This window comes from Vanacampus margaritifer, chromosome 16, assembly GCF_051991255.1.
Source record: "Vanacampus margaritifer isolate UIUO_Vmar chromosome 16, RoL_Vmar_1.0, whole genome shotgun sequence".
Lineage (NCBI taxonomy): Eukaryota > Metazoa > Chordata > Actinopteri > Syngnathiformes > Syngnathidae > Vanacampus > Vanacampus margaritifer.
Genome location: NC_135447.1, coordinates 11,529,095 through 11,549,383, shown reverse-complemented (window position 1 = coordinate 11,549,383; position 20,289 = coordinate 11,529,095). Strand labels below are relative to the sequence as shown.

Sequence of the window (20,289 nt, the reverse complement as noted above, 5' to 3'; positions counted from 1 at the left end):
ACCCTTTTTGTAAATCAACCCTTTTATTTGAGATTCTCCTGCTTATTGGTCTTGCATTGGGTCTACCTTTTGCCTCCAAACCAACACATGGAATACCTAGTAGTGACAAACGGAGTGTAAAAACTCAAATCTAGCCAATAGTAAATAATTCAAAAATTCAAAAATATCTGCCAAAAATGTTTCCGTTTAAAATATTGAAGTCTTTTATTTATTATTATTTTATTTTTATTTTATTTTATTTTTTTCTGGAGAAAAAGTCTTGTAAACTATTATTATTTTATTTAACTGCATGGTTATGAGTATATATTTTTTTACATTAAGTTGCCTAATGTGTTTGACTCCTTTTTTTCCCATCTTGTCTTTTTAAACCCTTTTTTTTTTTGCTTCGCAGTGTTGGATTTGAGAGTTTCCACCGCCTCGACACAAAACGATGAGATTGAATAGAAACGTCTGTTTAGCAGGAAAAAAAAAAAAGAGGCTAATGGGCGCGAGGTGTTTGATGCTGCTATCTTGTCGGTTGAGTTAATTAGTTTCCCCTTTCTTCTTCTGTGTCGGGCCGTTCGTCGTTCCAGCTTGTGTTCGTTTGTGACTTTCTCAGCATCTCATCAACCAAACAAACTCTTGAGTGTTCTTAGGCTGATGCTATGACACCATAAATCATTTTTTCTCCCCTGTGTTTTTACGCAGCGTACTGACAGCGTGCCATATGGCATCTCCCGTCCCCGTAATGTGATGTATGCTTACAGTATTTGATTACAGCCACGTTTTTTATCATACGGGAGCAGCTACTTATGAAAGATGCAGTGAGAGAAGTGAATATGTGTCTGCCTTAACAAAGCGCCGTGTAGTAAAAATGCAAAGGACACAACGAGAGTGTGTGTGGGGGGGAAACGTCTCTTCAGGATTATGTTACGGCCCTCAACGAGCCTCCAATCATTGTCGTCAAACCAGGCCCCAAAAAAGGCTACACACGCAAATGTGTTCCTAAATCCCCACAAAAAGTTGTCTTTTTTTCAAGACTCTCTGTAATTCTCAACGAAAGCCAAGCGGAGTGATAAGAGTGTTTGGAGAATACACCTGGCGGCTGGAACACGGAGGAAATCCATCTTTTAGAGAAGATTACACAGACGGCAGCAACCTTATGCTGACCCTTTTTTTAGAAGATTCCATCCCTAAGCTGGTTTAAAACATAGTTTGTGTAATGTCTTCACAATTTCAACATTGTGACTTATTTTCCTCTTTCTTGCTGAAAGGCTGTGTAAAAAGGACGCCAAGAGTAGCGGCGGCGAGTGTTGCGCGGCTATAAGACCATGACCGTGTGAATTAGATTGATTCTTATTGTTTTGTTTTAAAAACGTTTGGAGACTCAGTTTTGATTACTTTGCACTTCTGAAGGCGAGCGAGGCTGAAGCAGGACTGAACATTGCAAGATTTTCTCCATATGCATGATATTTTTCATATGCTTTTGTGGAAGTGTCATTTCTTATGAACACACAGAAAGTCTCATGGTTTGGTGTGACTCACAAGTAAATTTATTGATCTGATACCAAGTATATGCAGGGCCAGTTTTGCCGATATTGATACTTTTTTGAAAATTATGGTATATATTTATCTTCTTAGTCTTTTACTGCCAAAGACGTTAAATGACGTTCTGCAAAAACCTATGGAGGAGCGCCAAAGACGTTAAAGACGTCCACCCATTTTTTAAATTTTTTTTTTGAAACGGGTGGAGTAAAGCCTTGCCCAGCTGTGGTGAAAGTTTCAAGCAGGTCTAGTGAGCCTAATGACTATTTTTGGCCCCTAGATGGCAGCAATGACTCTCTTTTGACAAGATTGGGTAGGCGTCAGTAGAAGACGTGAGGCGGAGCTAGAGGGGACAATGGCTGGGTAAGGGAAGAAAACATGGTGACCGGTTAAGCAGCTCACGGTCGAGCAGTTTTTTTCAAAGACGAAAGGCATCGACCAACGCTAAAGAGCACATTGATGACGACAATGATCATCATCGATGATGATGATGGTGACTCCGAGGTTGGAAGCGTTGACGCGGCAATAGAAGACGTGAGGCGGAGCTAGATGGCTGAAGAAGCGAACAATGGCGACCGCAAGCAGCTCACACTTGGGATTTTTTTTCAAAGACGAAAGGCATCGACCAACGCTAAAGAGCACATTGATGACGACGATGATCATCATCGATGATGATGATGGTGACTCCGAGGTTGGAAGCGTTGACGCGGCAATAGAAGACGTGAGGCGGTGCTAGATGGCTGAAGAAGCGAACAATGGCGACCGCAAGCAGCTCACACTTGGGATTTTTTTTCAAAGACGAAAGGCATCGACCAACGCTAAAGAGCACATTGATGACGACGATGATCAGCATCGATGATGATGATGGTTACTCCGAGGTTGACGCCGAAGTTGGAAGCGCTGACGCGGCGGCTATGACGACGTCATAAAGGTTCACCGGCTAGCGATGCTAACACCGGAAAACGCGGAGCACAACCGAGCACGCTCAGGCGGACATTCAATCGGACGACAAAGAGTGCCCCGAGTCCAATGCATATTCATCGGAGGAGTGGGTACAGTCTGCTACTTGCTATTCCCCGGAAAAAAAGGCCGTCAAGAAAGTGTAACGTCTGCACGCGAAAGGAGCCATCGCAAGTGAAACTAATCTGTTGTGCAAATCCTGCTGCGTCTCCTTGCACGCATGGGAGCATTACAAAAAGAAAAACTGTATTTGAAACATCCACATAATTGTAAATAGTACCACAGTTGCACACATTTGTAAATAGTTTGCGAAATTGTTTTGTCAAATTGTTACACTGTTGAATGGAAATAAACGTATTTTGCAACCAAAAAACACTTTTTCATTGTTGGTGATAGCGTTTTACAGAAGTAAAGCACTATTTAGGTGTTTGTGGCATCATTCATGGACAAAAAGAAGTGTAGAATTCACTAGAGTGCATGAAATAACATCATTTCACAAAAAGCTCTTTTTCTCCGCTTTTTGTTTCAAAACAGAGCATTTGGGTGAAACTAATCATTTTCTATTGTTGATTACTGAAGAACGGAATAAGGTAGAAACAAACTTTTTTTTCTGATGAAAGATGAGAGTTCAATCTTTCATTTGGTATTTATTTGTGTGTTTCCATAGTCCAAACACAACATTTTCTGTGGACCTTGAAAGATCAGTCAAAATGCTTAAATCGGCTGGCACTGGCGACATCCCGTTTCTGAAAACGTCTGGCAGTCAAAGAGTTAAAGTAGGTGTATCATCAAATTGCTTAATCAGTCAATTTTCAACTTTTAAGTTTTTTTTGTGTTGTTTCCTTTTTAAACAAAGGCCAAAATTAGGACAAAGTTTGTTGATAAATAGAAATTACTTTATCAATGTTTTTTTTCCCAGAAACATTACAACCATAACAGCAAGATACTGTATGATTTTTTTTTTTACTTTCTTAAACAAATTGCACAAGGTGATCATAGGAAAACAAATTCTTTATCACATACTGTTTAGAAACTACAAATACAAAAAATAATAATAATAAAAAATAATAATTGTGCCTTCATTAAATTTTTTGGTGGATTTTTTTCAACCTAAATTAGATGATAAAAACTATCATGCGGCAAATATGAAACATAAAATAACATCCAAAACAAATTATTTTTCAAGTACAATACTGTGCGTTCAGGCAATCTACTACAAAGACGATACCAGTCACGTGACGCACACGACTGAAACACAGGAGGGGGAGGAGGGAGCGCGAGAGCCTGCTATGACATACCTGTTTGTTCGACCAAACTGAAAATAAACTACTAGATCAATATTATACTGCCAGTATCTATCCAATATTAATACTGAGTTGGTATCGCTATTTGGATTATGTATATTTGATACAGTTTGCACGCTAACCGTCATGTTGGAGAGTAAACGCAAGTGGTTGTTTGTGGCCGTGTTTGCTTGAGCGCCTGACGCCAGCGCCCTTCGGGACACCCAACTCAACCCTCCCTTGACGTTGTCCCCCCCTCATTATTAAGCATATGTTGTTTTTTGACGCATGTTTCCCAATGTTTCAGGTCTTTCCTTACAGGCTCTAATCCCAAAGCCAATTGTGCTCCATGCTCAATGCATACAGCTGCCGGAGTGAGATAGACCCGCTCGCTAATCTTCCCCTCGCTAGGTAGCGTACGCTATTACCTCAGCCAGCTTTGGCTGCAATCAATAATAAGCACAATGATGAAGCGTGCGGCCCGCAGCTTCTGTCTCTATTACCCGCTCCTTTTTGTTTTAAATCCAGCGTATCCAAGGTAACGGCGCACAGTCGCACCTCCGCGGTGAAATAAACAATCTTTTAATTTGTCTTGAGTATTTCCCAGGTGATTTTTCCACCGATACGGAGAGCAACTGTATGTGGAAAAATTCTCCGCCATCCGTTCAGCTTGCAGGAGGTAATCAATGATAACTTGTTTCCCTATCAATAGTGCTCATTTGCACTTTGGACGCGTCGTTTCTACATTTGAAGCGATGCATATTTTCGCAACATGCACCTTGCAGCCCTTTGAATAAAATGCCTCACGTATGTGGAAAATAAAGTAGCCACCTTGGGAAGATGAGCATGTGACACAAAGGCAGAAAATGACTCGCGTCGCCATGGAGAATTATGCGCTGGGTTTGAAAATCCCATTGGGTGCCCGCGGAGAGTGGTCTCGGCAGATTATTTTTCCCCTAAGCGCAGTTGCCAAAATGGTAACAATCAGTGATTTAGAGCTCGGGCGGGAACTTCATAAAGCGTTGTCGGGCTCGGGCAGATAGCAGCAGGCGGCCAAATAAGATGATGGATGCATGGAATCAAAATGAACAACACGCACATGGGCAAGTTGAAGACATTTCTGTTGTGATGTGGACATTTCTAGTTGTAAACTACATGACGTTTTCATGTCTTGGCGTCTGTCAGTGTCAACATAGAATTAATTACTTCATATTTTATAATGGATGTGCATGAAAAAGCTAAAAGTGTCATGTAAAGAGGTCATAAATAGGGCTAGGTTAAGTCACCCATAAGACTTGATAGAAAAATGTCTGCCGCTGAACTATAATTAATAATAAATTAATGGATGCAAAATGGATGCTTGTTGCTAAAGGTACTCAATTTTGGCGTTTTTTAAGAAAATTTGCACAAAATTATCTTTCTATATGTCTGTCTCTCTGTCTATCTGTGTCTGTTATTGGTGTATAATTTTTTGATTTAAAAGATGCAAGTGCATCAAATTTAATTGAATCTTTTTTTTTTTTTCCTGGAGAGCTCAGTATTGTTCATTCGGTAATTTTACCGATTTGATGTCATCATCATTGCTCTCTTTTTTTTTTTTTTTTGAATGTGTGTGTGTGCGTGCGTGTGTGTGTATTCATTTGTTTACCTAGGAAAAAAATAAAAATAAATTGAATCTTTCCTTTTGAACTAAATCAATATGTATCGAATAACTTTTTATTGGAGAAATACTTTATATCTTAGTTAATTCAAATGCATTTAAAATTACGACAAAAAAATAATTGCATCGTACGCTCTGGAACCGAGCCACTACCATTTTGAACCCAATCGTAATCCCGCCAAGTCTAAACAAATCAAATCGTTCCACTTTGAAATTGTACCATCCTTAAATACTTTTGCATTCTACGTATTGAAAACCGTATTGAATTGTCTTTTGTGGACCAATGTATATATACCGTTTAATCCGATCGGTTAAATAGTTTTGGTACGGTCCTTTCACACAACTCTTTTTTTTGTATTTTTTTATTATTATTATTTTTTTTTTATTATTATTATTTTTTTCCCCTTATAAGCGCTAATCCATTATGGCGCCGTCCATGGTTACGGTGGCGCCTCATGTGCGTCATATCCTTCTAGTGACGCTGCAGCCAATTATATTGCAGCGGGGCGGGTAGAGAGAGTTCACGGGTTTCATTACACTACTGTAGGCTACGGTGCTAACAGCGTTTAGCGTCCCGAGCCACCGCTCATCGCTGCCAAATCTTTAATAATCTAACACAAGATTTGTGGTACCTGAAACGAACGTCGGAAATCGTTATGTTGATGACTCGACAATCGATAATAGCATAGCACACAGCTAACGGACGCTGGTAGGCTTCGAAGCCACATACAAGCGCATACGCTCGGACACTTTCTGACTTGTGACATCGGATTTGTGTATCAAGAACTGGCCTGGGAGGCAAATGATGACCTGTAAATCCCTTGAAAATAAAGGTGGAAATTTGCAATTAAAGCACATCTTGTTTGTTTCGTTTGTAATCCAGTGTGGTGGTGTTTATAAATAAAGAGATGTCTAAGGTGGCATACTTAAGGCACGCGCTGAGCTCATTCACACATCATGTAAGAATAGTAATAACGAGATTAATTATGACACATCTTCGTCTTATGTCCATCAAATAAGACTTATTTAATAGTTCAATATTATAATAGTATAATTGTCATTTGATCTGAGAGTTGTTTTTCCTACTTGTGGAGCCAAGATACTTATTTCGCATAAGAAAAACCTCACGGTATTAACCAGCAAACAAAAATAAAAAGTTTTCCTACTGAGATAATGATCTTAACTCAGTTGAGTCACAAATGTACTTTGAGTGAAGTCCGGGCTTGTATAATTGAACACAAAGCTGATATATTTGCAGGTAACCATGACTGCCATTCAACCAACAGACTAAGGTTGGTAATACACCTTTTGCATTTGTTATGCCTGCCACTATATGCCACTGGCAGAAATAGAAAAATAATAATTCAAATGACAATACAATAATAATAATTAGCTGTGAATAATATACACTTTCGCTATTTACTCCAAGACATGATACATTTTTCTGAAACTGCATACCGAACTGAACCGTGGAATTTGTGAACCGTTCTACCCCAAATAAATAAATAAATATATATATATATATATATATATATATATATATATTTATATATATATATATATTTATATATATATATATATATTTAAATAAATATATATATATATATATATATATATATATATATATATATATATATATATATATATATATATATTTAAATATTTATATATATATATTTAAATATATATATATATATATATATATATATATATATATATATATAAACCCAGTAATTGAATGTACTATAGCGTGAGCGCAGGGAATCTGTTATCAGCAGACCGTATAAAAGCGAGGAATTGAAGTGTCATGACAGAATCGGTAAACAGGTGAGAATTGGTGTGCAAATGCAGGCGAGCTTCCCCCCACCATGCTGATGGATAAAAAGGCCTGCAGAGGACACGAGTCCTGTGACATTGATGGACACTCTGATATTGCCTCACTAATCTTTCCTCCCACACACACACACACACACACACACACACACACACACACACACACACTCACACCTCCATCTTTCTTCCTCGCTCAGCTCTGACTCATCCTTTCTTTCTCGGCTCGATCTGGTTTGGCTGGCGTGGCCATCTCTCATTTCTTCAACTCGTCTGTGGTCTCACTCCTTTTGGATTCCATCTCTCGTGTGCGCCGCCGTGCAACTTTTTACTTTTTTTTTTTTTTTTTTACCCTCTCCCCCTTCAACGCCGCTGATGCTGCACTCTGTGTCCTTGTTTGCTCGCACCGAGCGAATCCCGAGCACACACACAGACCCCCTCTGGTCATCCCAAAGATAAATACATAACGGCAAGGTGTTAAATAAACCTGATTCACTAAAGTCTATTTGGACTTTATACCTTTATATCAAGTGAAATAAAAGTCAATTGTAGGTTCAAGCTGTTGCCATCATAAAAGCATTATTAATAAGAGTACGCACAAGCAAACTTCATGTTGACGTTCTTATTGACTCATTCACTGCCTGCCCTTTTCAAAGTGCAGTTCCCAATGTATGCGGGCGTTTTAGGGCATTTTAATGGTTCTTCAAAGAACTGTTCTCTGTCAATATACGCACCAAACCTACCAAAAGGAAAAGTCGCAAAAAGTTACTACCTCTTTTCCATCCATAGAAAATGGCGTGCTTTCACCAACGGCTTTCTAACAAAAACGCTGAGAGTGTGAAAGCAAACGCATCAAGCATAACCGTGAATTTGAAGCTTTTATATTTTTTAACAAAAACATGACTGAGAAAGCTTTTGATGGCAAAATAATTTATATACAGAGAGACTAAAAAAAGGCGACAATGTCAGTGGCTTTTTTTTTACAACATTGACACACACTCCCTACCGGTTATTGTAACACTTTTGGATTTTACATTATAGTTCGTTTTTTTTATTTCCTTTTGACTGAATTTTTTTAATTCACAATTAATTTATAGAGCAAGTTTGTATTTTTTCAAAAATGCTTCAATTTAGTTTAGTTTTTATTAGTTAGTGTTAGTTTTTTATGGAGTGTTAGTCAAGTGCAAAATAAAAAAGGTCACTAACGAATGTGCAATAAATTACAATTTTCAAACAACTGTTTAACCTTCTTTCTTTTACACAGATTTAAAGCAATACCAAAATGAATACATTTCAAATGAGCCCTGAAAGCTCACGTAGGATGTTAATTGGATAAGACGAAAATGGCGGACATTAACATTACAATTGTAGTTTTTTAAAAACGTTAGATGTAGTTTCAGCTAGTTTTCATGTTAAAGCATTTTTATTTTTATATTTAACAAAAATTCAGCTTCATTTTGTGGGTTTTCGTTAACTGCAACCTTACTTTCTACTACCGCAAATACAAAGTTTACAGAAATATATACATTCCGATTCTGTTGGGGTGTGAAATGCTTAAATTTGCCCAACGTTTTGCCATTTGCCTCCAAGCCCGACATTCAGCCCTAAATCTTCACCTTCTACTGAGAAGCTGCGCTGATTTCCACTCTCAAACGATGCAATGTCGCCACCTTCAGGGATCTGTTAGTCATGACGTGCTTTAAAAAGCTGACCGAGACCATCTTCCACACATAAATGTTGAAAAACAAACTTGACAAATATATCTGTAAGTGTAAAGTAGTAAGAGGCGGAATTTCACTTGCCGAATATAAAACATTGTGAGTATGAGAGAAACGACCACGGCGGTCTCCAAGGCACCCTCGTGATGTTCCTTTTTCATAAAAAGTTATTTCCAATTGTGTGAGTGAGATGCGAGTGCAGTGCCTGCTGCATGAGTGCGTGAAAGGGTCCCGCTTGAAATTACCTGAAGCCGATGGGGTGTTGCGAATAAAAACATGAAAGCCTCATATATAATTATGTTATTATAGTCATTTGCCAACTAGCGAGCAGAGCCACATTAAATACAGCAGCCGCAGTGACTCACCTAACAATATTTGGAGTCTATTTCGACTCCATGTTGGAGTACACGACCTCCTCCAAACCCAAACGTCATTTGAGGCCAAAACGGCTCAAATGCGGTGTCCAAAGATTGCATTTGTGCTATTATATGCCTCATTATCAATCCCTGCCTTCTTCTTTCTTTTCTTTTTTTTTTTTTTTTTAAACCACAACTCTCTTGGCAGACAGGCATGTCCAAATTTATAATTCATGACTTCTATGAATAATGAATGCACACTCCTCTCACGTTGCCAAAATCAGACCAGCATAATATTAGGAACACTTCTGGGTACGTTGCAGTGCATGACTCGGGAATTAGAATAGCGATATATGGAAAGTGCATCTCTGCTGATAGCACTCCAAATATTGTCATGATTTGCAATGTGAGTTAGAAACAGTAAGTGACAACTCAAAATTGCTTCCATTCATGTGAGCTTTAATACGACTGATTATTATGGGACTGCTGAGCGTAGCAAGCAGCACATATTACTATCCTACAAAAAGTGGTTTATTTTTATTTTTATTTTTTAATCTTCCACCGATTTTTCCGCAAGAATGCGGCCCGTACCGTAGATCGCACCGGGACAAATGAGGTATCAAACGATGAGGCTCGATCGGACTCGGTGCGGCACATTTTGTAGTCACGAGTGTCTTCTTTCAGACAAACTAACTTTTATTTGGCTAAGGTGTCATTTAGTACCTTTATTTTCACTTTTAGCTCGGACCAGTCGGACCAACTCGCCTGTCTCTTCCCTGTTAAATTCAGGCGCCTTTCGCTCTTCATTTCTGATAAATCATAAGTTTTCAACCTGCTCTCATTTGGTCATTTTTCATCCGATTAAAAAAATGAGAACATGCTCGTGTTCCCCAAACCCTTGCCGTTCTAACGAGCCATTTGTTGAATCTGCATCTTGAACCGTTAAGTCGTGGGAGGCTTTTCTTTGAGGTGTGCGTCTCTCATTCAATCTCAATGAAATGTGGGTGCGTGACGTCACTTCAACTCGTCACCATGGCCACAATCTTTGCTCACTAGACGTCAAATTCTCACATTTTGTAGTCACAAGTGTCTTCTTTCAGACAAACTAACTTTAATTTGGCTAAGGTGTCATTTAGTACCTTTATTTTCACCTTAAGCATCTTAAACCGTTAAGTCGTGAGAGGCTTGGTGCGTGACGTCTCTCTCCAACGTGTTAGTCCAATGCGTGTGCGTCAATGTGCATGTTTCTTAAAGGGACAGTAAGATACTTTTAGTTTATGTGGATTATGCCTAACTTCCACATTTCTTGACCGATTTCAATCGTTTAAATTTTAAACTGTTCAGCTCATTTCCATTTTTTTAAATACATTTTCAAAAATAACACATTATTATTATTTTTTTTAATTTTTATTTTTTCTATTAAATGTATTGGACTGCTATTTAAATACAGTTTTTTTACAAGTGCTACAAGTGCTACTACTATACCACTACTACTATTGCTACAAGTACTACATACAGTACAGTACATGCGTGTTTCCACCTTGCAAGAGTCAGCAGTCCCATTCAAAATTTCCGCGGGAATTTTTCTAGTTTCAATTACTCTTCAGTATAACAACAGTTTGTTGAGCTTTTTATGCATTGGTTGGGCTTCATATTCTGTTTCAACTCAAACAGGCCATAAAATGTGTCAATTTTGTTCTTTCTTATAAAGTGAGGAAAAACGAAAACAATTAGAATTAGAAGCCTTGCGGGTCTGCTTTAGTGTCCTGAATTTCTTGGATGAAAAAATAAGAAAGGGGGATGGAGAAAAACAAGCTCTGCTCTATTAAAGGAGGCACAGCATGAACCTGGAAAAACCTCAGCCCAAAAAGCCACATGATTAAAGAACTCTGACTTGCACATGTGGGCGGGGCTAGGAGAGGGGGGCGTGACAACCCAAGCACTCAAGCATACAAAAAATATATCTCAAGTCTAAACGACAAGTTTAGCTTCTCGATGTCAACACGCTTGCTATAACAATGCGTTATTGCCCTGAGCATCTGACACTTCCTGGCATCACCATTGTGGAGCAACGTCAATATCGTGGGATTTTTCCTCCACCAAGTTTGAGTTTGACATCAGTTGTGGAACTTTTGTGACACATCTGTAATAATGAGGAGGAAGTGAAGAAGCAGCTCCATTTTTTTTTCAAAACAAGCAGATAACAAAAGATTTACTTGGCTGTTTAATTTCACACTTGATTGGTGGGCAGGCAGTGCACCGAAGCAACCATGTGTTTACAAGCTATTAAAAAGACAATTTTCCGAACATGTACTCTCCAACGGCTTGGGCGTGTACATAAATGCAGGCTAGTGTACATCAGCATATTTACAGTTGATTGGGTTGAAATGGCGTTTGCAAATCATCAGCTGTACAAGACAAGTGGATGAGGGTGCAAAAAGAGAAAGAGCGTCTAATTGATATGAAATGAAGCTCATTGTGTAACTTCAGATTTTACCTCCTCGTGTGCATATTTCTTCCTGACTTGCAGTTAGCAGCATTTAGCCCAAAAACAACATCAGGCCGGAGTGTGACCTGCGGGTTGAATGGAGTTTTGTCACCGCCGTGAAAACGCGGCCTGCTCTCTGACTTCCTGTGGCCTGACCTGCGGCTCTTTGACAAGCCATTAACCCGCCACCGGTCTCTTTCCCTCGCTCGCTCCCTTCAAAAACTCTTTGGCTGGGATGGAAAAATGCAATGAAATGAACACTGCCGAGACAAATTCGTGGGCTGTAAAATTCCGGCAAAGTGTAGCGACGTGGAGTGAGTGCGTATTTGTGTGTCCGCGTGTGGCTCATTCAAAGCCAAACAATCACAAGCACCCTCCAACGCGCTCTCCACTCCAGTCGTGTGCTTTGCTGAAGATCTCGTAGGAAGAGAATGCTGATTATTTACAACAGATCTTGAGCCGACGTACGTACAGTATTCGACATTAGAAAAAGCGCAGTAGTGAAATAAGTTGCTCATCTGAAAAAGCTATTTTATGTTGATTTGTTGCTAACCAAAACAGCAGCAGAAGCACAGCTTACATTCAATCCAGTTGGCTTTTGTTCACTCCATAAAGTTGTGTGCGTTCACATTTTATGTGTCCATGTATTTTTTGACATATATAATCAAAACCAAACCACCACATCTGCATTGCAGTAAATAAACCTCTCTGTTCGCTTGGTGATGAAATATGTGGATTTTTTTTTTAATCACTTGGTTATTTTCAAAAGTTGTATAAAACGATATAACTCACCGACTCCCCTCTAGGTACATTCAAAATGAGCTTTCCTCATGCATTTAATTAAGCAAAAATAAAATATGTCCAAGGGCATACTGTCAATTTCTTACCAAACTTCCCTTTGTGCTTAACAATGAATATAATAATAATAATAAAAAAAGCACGTTAAAGAAGGCGCATCATCCTTTTGTCGTTTTCACTCACGCAAAAAGCTTATTTAGACCAAAAAGTAGTTGAAACGGACTCAAATGCGCCCCTGCTGGTCACTTCCAGGTAGTGCACTTCCTGACACGATTCATCAACAACACAGCCCGTTTCCCAATATTTCCTCAACCTAAGAATGACCAAACTTTCTTAGCTCATCCAAGACAGACGAGTGATCATTCTTTCTGTGTTGATCCAAGTCTGAACAGTTCCGCCTTGGCGATTACCAATCTTAAAACCTCGAACATACTTTATAGAAGAATATTTGGCCACCAGAAAGAAGCAGATTTCCTTTCAATTTGTCAACAATTGCGTAGGTGTACCTAATGAATTGTCCAGAGAATGAACACCTCCCCCAGAAGCCAAAACGACATGACAAAAAGAAACACTAACCTAGAATGATCCCTCTCCATAAAATGTGTCCTGGTTCAACTAGCAGCCAGTATGTCAGCACTAATTGGCTCAAATAGACATCCCTTTAGTGACACTCCAGGTTTTGTGTGACTACTTAACAATTTTCCACACTCTCATTATGACCGTTTTGACTGCGGATCAACAGATGCGGCCTCAATCCAGCCGCGCTACCTTTGAACCCGCTAAATGCTCACAGGCATCCTCATTTGCATAAATGCTTTGCAAAAACACTCGTAAACTAAATAATTGATGGCCAAAGCGCTGCGGCTTTCAATGGAAGCAATTTGTTATATATTAAAATGAATAATATATGTGCCGTACTTTGGGTATTTTGTGGCAACCGAAAGTGAGAAATTCAACTCGCGTGCTGACTTTGCTTTTAAAAAGTGAACAAACAACCTCATAACCTTCACGCTTCCTTTCCGCCTCCTCCTCCGCCCCCGCCCCCGCCTATATTATTTCCAATTACTCCCATAAGCCGATGCATCATCTACCTCTCCGTACTCAACTTAATAAATCACATCAAACTGGCCTGCTTATGTTAGCCGCCGAAGGAGTGCGAATAATTTACGTTGGCGCTCCCTCAGGAACGTGGCGACAACTTTTGTGTGATGATGTCCTCCCTCCAAGAGGAGAAAACTCCAACGTGAAGAAGCATAAGGCCAAACATGAAAGTTTGATGGCTCGCTCGGCATCACAATGAAAAAAGTATAAGCGGCTATGCAAGCGTGCATGTAATATTAAGAGAAGGCAAAATGTGAACAGATCTGGTGGGATGTTCAACAGCGTCAAATGCTGCATTTTTAAAGGCGCTGTTGCTTTAAAGAGCAGCAAGACAGAACAGTATTTCCTGAAAATCGCAAGGAGAGGTGAAAATGGACTTTTTCCCAAATCTACACTCGCACTTTTTACATTTACACAACCAACACCATATACGGGTCCAATAAAACAAAATGTATTATCAGGGCGGTAGTATATAAAGAGATCAGTTGGCATAGTGTAAAATGTCAAATGTTAAAAGAAGTCTGGATTTGCTAACTGTGAAGTTGAATTTCACCGAAATGCAGGTTGGCTGTTAGATTAGGCCTCTTAATGAATAGATTGGCTTGGCACCAATTTTCCATCTCATTCACTGCCATTGACGGCTATAGACGTCAAAAAATCATTTTTAACTATTTCTATTAGTTTAACTTTTTTTTTCCACTTTTGTTAAGAGTATGAAAACCTAGACATTTTTTTGTAAATATATATATTCAATTTGTGATTAATTGTGAGTTAACTAGTGAAGTCATACGATTAATTACGCTAAAAAATATATATATCACCTGATGCACCAAATTTTTAATAATCTTTTCTTAAAAAAAAGAAGAAGTTTTTATTATTTATCTTTAATAATCTTTTTTAAAAGAAAAGATTATAAAAAATTAGGAGCGTCAGGTGATTAATTTTTTATCGTAATTAATCGCATGACTTCAGTAGTTAACTCACGATTAATCACAAATTTTATATCTGTTCTAATACAATAAAAAAAATATCTAGGTTTTCGGGAAAAAATGGGGAAAAATGTTTAACTAATAGAAATAGTTAAAATGAATTTTTGACGTCTATAGTCGTCAATGGCAGTGAATGAGCTATCTATCTGCAGTCTGGTACACTTATCTAGATGAAACCAATTAAGACCATTGGCTCGCACATTGTCACATGGGCTAAACTGAGCGGCCAATACAGTATAAGAATTGAAAATCGTTTTGGACAGATTAGACCTTCTTCCGCATAGTCAGAGAAAAAGTATGTGTACTTGATCTTTCTGGCATGTATACATTCTTCTGGTCATTACTGTTAGTATAATCCTGTCAGCATTAAAAATAAAAGGACCGGGGGTAGGTTCGTACGGAACTTCCAATTGGTGCCGTGACCCAGATTATAACCGGAGTTGCTGCTCTATATCGATTCTCGGACATACATAAGTTATCCCTAAAAATTTGAGAAAAGTAACCGAATACCGTAAATCGCAATTTGGCTTGTTCTCCAATTTATTCTCAGGTGTGACTTGAATATATTAAAATAAGATCTTAGACTGGCACCAAATATCTCCGTTCACTTTGCTTCATTCTATATTTGAAAGTTTTTCTTTTCCTTTTAATATGGCTGCCTAAAGTTGAATCTCGGCCGTGTCGCATTGTGGCCAAAAGTAAAATGCTGGTCTGTTATTGCACCTTTTGGTGTTGAAAATCCGTGTTGTGGCGAAAGGAAGCCAAATGACTTCTACTTCTTGTTCTTCTTCATCTGAGAATTAGACCAAAATTGTTCCATTTTCCTCAAAAAGAATCAATAATCACTTGCAACCAATTGCAGTGATAGTATTTTTTAAATGATCTGTTTGTAAAAAGAAAAAGAGAATCTCTCCATCCACACAAAATACCCAAGCAGATAAAAATTGTAGTGAAGAGATCTCATTCGGATGCAGAACAGCGTCAAATTGTTTAAGGCAGGAGCAGTCAGGATTTGCTGACTGAGGTATCAACATTTCTCTCATCAGTCAATACTGAAGAATGTTTTCATTTAAAATGGAGTGTAAATTTGCTTTAAAAGGAAATCTACAATGATTCTTTATCCAGATAAAAATGTAATTGTAGGCTTGTCGTAAGTCAAGAGCTCTGTTGGAATTTAGAATAGCATTTAAGGTTTTTTATTGGTTTGAGTCGCAAGGGAGAGCACTAGCACGAGAATCTTGTTTTGTAAAAATCGCTATTTTCTATATGTGGAATATTGCCAAATGTCAAATGAAAAGCAAGACTTGAGCTTGGTTGCAATATGCTGAAGGAAATCCTGAATTCTCTTCAGGTTTACTTACTTCATTTAAAAAAAAAAAAAAAAAAACTTGGAAACTCTAGGAAATGTTTATGCCAGAAGAGAAAAGTTGTAAATTAGCATAGCAAAGATGTCAATCAAGGATCCCCGTGACGGCGCAGCTCCAACTGACTGTTGTCATGCTCGCTGTGATTTTTCTTTTTTCTTTTTTTTTAGTCATGGCGACGGCAGCGTCTCCGTGACAACAGATAGCCTGTGGGAAGAGCTGCGGCTTTGAGGCCTTTTCTCATCACCTGAAATGGATGCGGAGAATATGGATGGAGGTTTGCGATGAGCAGCAAGTGAGCACGAGATTTCAAGCAGGGAGGGACAGGGAATTTCTTTTCCAAGCCAGACAAGATATATATATACATATATGTATGCTGCAGTCATGATCATTATTATTATTCTTTGACTCCAATCCACTTGGCTAATACTGCCGCCAGCCTCCACAAAGCCCCCAAAATAGCCTCCTGCTTCAATTACGCACGGGGGGGGGGGGGGTGGAAATAGATGGAATCGGGACAATTCTTACACTAGAGCTCAATCATTGGAGTTTTTATTTATTTATTTATTTTTTTACTTATTTTCAATTTGGGGTGCAATTAAGAATAAAAATGTGACACATAAATGAAACATTTCAGCATGGATCCATTGTAAAATACTAAAATGGAGTCACACTGCTGAGCTTTATGTTTTACAGATGGAGAAGTTTAAGGCTTAAAATTTCACTTATTTTTTTAATTTTTTTTAGAAATATCACACAATCAACATAAAACATATAAACCTAGTCCACAAATTCCACAAAGATGGTGACAGAATTTTGTGAAAATTTATTCATTTGTTCTTAAACAATTACAAATAACGAGCATATCACTAAAAAATGTATTTTTTATTTTTATTTTTTTTTATAATTGACTATTTTTTACACATTATGAGTGTCAAGACCAGGGGTCACCAACGTGGCGCTCGTGGTCACCAGGTCACCCCCAAGGCCGCAATGTAGTGGTCAACATTATTCAAATCACCTTCATTTAACAGCCAATCGGGCAGAACCGACTGCAACCCAGCAACAACATGGCTTGAGTCAGTCAATTGATGATGATGATGATGATGATGATGGGAGCAGGAGTTGCGACCTTGCGATGCTGATGTGAGCACACGTCACAGAGTCTTTAAGCGCGGGAGGATCCCGCGAAGACCGTAAACCGCACGTGGCTCAGCGTGGAGGAGATGATCGACCTTGGATGATATTTCCTCCGTTATCTCTCTCTCTCTCTCTCTTTCCTCCTCCTGATAATACTGCAGCTGAAAACAAACCTCATGACGACTGTGCCAAGTGTGTATATCCGATACGGTGGCTGGTGTGACGCACAGACAAAAACGATTTTAAAGCAGGTTTGAATAAAAAAAAAGGCTTTGGGTCACACAACCATGACACGTATAAACAAAATAATGATATTCTGATTCAGGGGTCAGGAGTTATAGGTTGCTCCCTTACTCACAATCTGATTAGAATGGCTAAGTAATGAAGTTTTTTTGTGGTTGAAACTTTGCTATTCCCTTGACATTTGACCTTAAGGTTAAAGACAAGTAAAAGTTGTCCACCCAACCAATATGTATGAAGCGTTTCTATACTTGAGTGAGGGTGAAAAAAAAAATCCTCCACTGCTAAGCATTTGACCTGAATTCAGAATCTGGATCAATTATGAGGATATTTGAGAAAGACAATGAGTCATTTCTTCACCAGTCATTGATTTTTGTGAAGCACTTGGTGTGCTGGTTCGGGTGTCGTCATAGATGACTTGGTGAGGGCCAATCGCTGTCTTCATAAAACGAAGTCAACCTGCATCTGTGATCTCGTCTCCCCCGAGTCACTTTTTTTTTTCCACCTGCTCCCTGCCCTCTTCACAGTCCTGGCCTGAATTCTCCAATCTCGAGTCTGGCACACCTGCGGTCCAACAGCTGGCACCGCATCCACCTTGGAAGAGGCGAAGGAAAGCGTTCCTGTTCCAGGATCTTCCAATGACTGCGCGGAGAAGGTTATTTTAAGAGGCACTCCTTGTTTACTAGGCTCGCTATTAGCGATGAAACCACAGCAGAGCTTAACTAGAGCCGCATTTGACAAGACAAAGCCAGATACATCCTTGTTCATGTAGTCTGAACGAAACTCCCACTTAATTGGCTAGCCGGGCTAATAAATAGGCAACTAAACTAAAAAAAAGGGACAAGAAAATAAAACTATTCATGGTGATTATCCTTTTCAAAAGGCCTCTTCTGCATGTGCGTGACTACGTAGCAATTAGTGTCAGAAGTCGGGTGGGCAATCAATTCCCTTACAATGCTTCAAAGAAATCGGAATCAATTATATTCAAGAGCTTATTTATAGTGGAAATACTGAAGGTTTGAGTGGATTGTACTTTGAGGCGATTTGATGACATCCCAAGTGCCAGCGTCAGCATTATACTGCAAAAAAAAAAAAAAAAAAGCAGTAAGTCAAACCTAAGCACAAACGTAGCCAACTTGGTCTTTTGCATTCGAAAACCCCAAGTAAACAACCACCTTTAGTAATTGATAGCAACAGCATCTGCACAATCATCGTTTATTATCATTGACCTGAGCTTTTATGTATAAGCGTAAACTAGAATGGCCTCCGCCCAGATCGAACCATAAACAAAAGCCACGTGTCAATTGTTATCTGTCAGCAGCAGAGCGGTTCCTGAATGGAGCTTGAGATCAAGACTGGAGCCATTTTTTTTTCTCTGAGAACAAGGCTGACGGTTCCATTGGAGCTCAAACTGCCAAAATATCAAATCAATTCCACTAAATATTTTTTTTATTTTTTCTGTTAACTAGCAGACGTTTTGTTTCTTGGAGAGTGACGGCTCTAATTGTCCAATTTGCATTTTGGGGAACAGTTGCATCATAATTGAACTATATGCAAAGTGAAAGTGAGTACTATACTCGTTTTTTTTTTAATTTTTGCATTTGCATGTCGATTCGCAGACCGCTTAGACAGATTTCTCTAGCTCATGGAAAAAGACGGAAGACATTCATGGTTCCATTTTGATGTCAATGACAAAATAAGCTCCTTATCAAAACTGAAAAATCAATCCTTGAGTCCCGTTTGCTAGTACGACCAAATTTCTAATTCACAAAGAATATCATAAGTAGTTTGAAATAGACAAGATTCTACCATTTTCAATTGTTTTTCAACATCAAAAAGACTAAATTAATTCTTGGAACAAAAGTCTTCATTTGTTTGTTAGTTGATGGATTATGTAAGACATTAGCTTTAAAGAAACAGTGCATTTTCTTCCCAGGATGCATCAAAATATCCTCCCTTGGCATATGTTCCACCCGCCCTTGAATTTTGGGGCAAATCACCTGTTGTTGTTTTTGTATCTTGTTGGGTCACAAATGGGCCAACCAACGAAAAGCAACAAACTGCTCATCCCTGCTCACCTCTTGAGGCGGCGGTTAAAGCACCAAATGTTCCCTTCACGCATGCGCAGTTCCAGTTATGCATACGAAAATAGTCTCCTTTGACCCGGTGTCACCAGAGCTTGATTTCCTGGTTTCTTGCACGACTTTTGCATGTAACTAGCCTGAAGGAAAAAGGAATTGCTGGGAGCTTTAATTGTGAGCGTCTTTGATCAGAGCACTGACATTCGTCTTCTAAAGGCTGCGACTTTTTAGAATACAAAAAAATTAAAATGCAGACAATCCTGCTCATTCTTTGTCATGAGACAATGTTAGGGAACTGCTTTGTGTCACTAATGACTAATCCATCGATTTTGTCTCACTAAATGATGTCCCCGCCTTTAAAATGCACCTCGACTGTAAGATGGCGCAACCCTAAATTGCTTACAAATTACAAACATGCTTTTCAAAAAAAAAAAAAGGACAAGTTGCGTTACAGACACCATCTCATGTGCTTGCCCAGTCCTTTATTTTATTTTATTTTATTTTATTTTATTTATTTTTCTGGAGAGCACAGTATTGTTTATTCAGTAATTTTACCGATTTGACATGTCATCATCATTGCGCTCTCTCTTTTCTTTTTTTTTCTTTTGTATGTGGGTGAGTATGTGTATGTGCGTGCGTGTGAGTGTGTATTCATTAGTTCACCTAAAACCTATTAAAAAATCCCATACCGTTCACCTAAACCGAACACTTCCAGCCAGAGTCGTGAGGCCGTCAGGAGACCCGAGGAAGGACCAAA

General features: G+C 38.8%; 1 protein-coding gene across 2 annotated transcripts in view; it reads right to left on the bottom strand.

Annotated features, from left to right (window-relative positions):
• kctd16b (potassium channel tetramerization domain containing 16b) overlaps nt 1-20,289 on the bottom strand; it is an 81,009-nt gene that overhangs the window by 25,207 nt on the left and 35,513 nt on the right. The window contains exon 2 of one of the 2 annotated variants that reach the window (XM_077547239.1): nt 16,949-18,530. The exons of the other annotated variant lie outside the window; for it this stretch is intronic. Coding sequence (XP_077403365.1) covers nt 18,526-18,530 — 5 coding nt within the window. The 3' untranslated portion in view covers nt 16,949-18,525. Of the gene's footprint in view, nt 1-16,948; nt 18,531-20,289 lie in introns of those variants that run through there. 2 annotated transcript variants of the gene reach the window in all.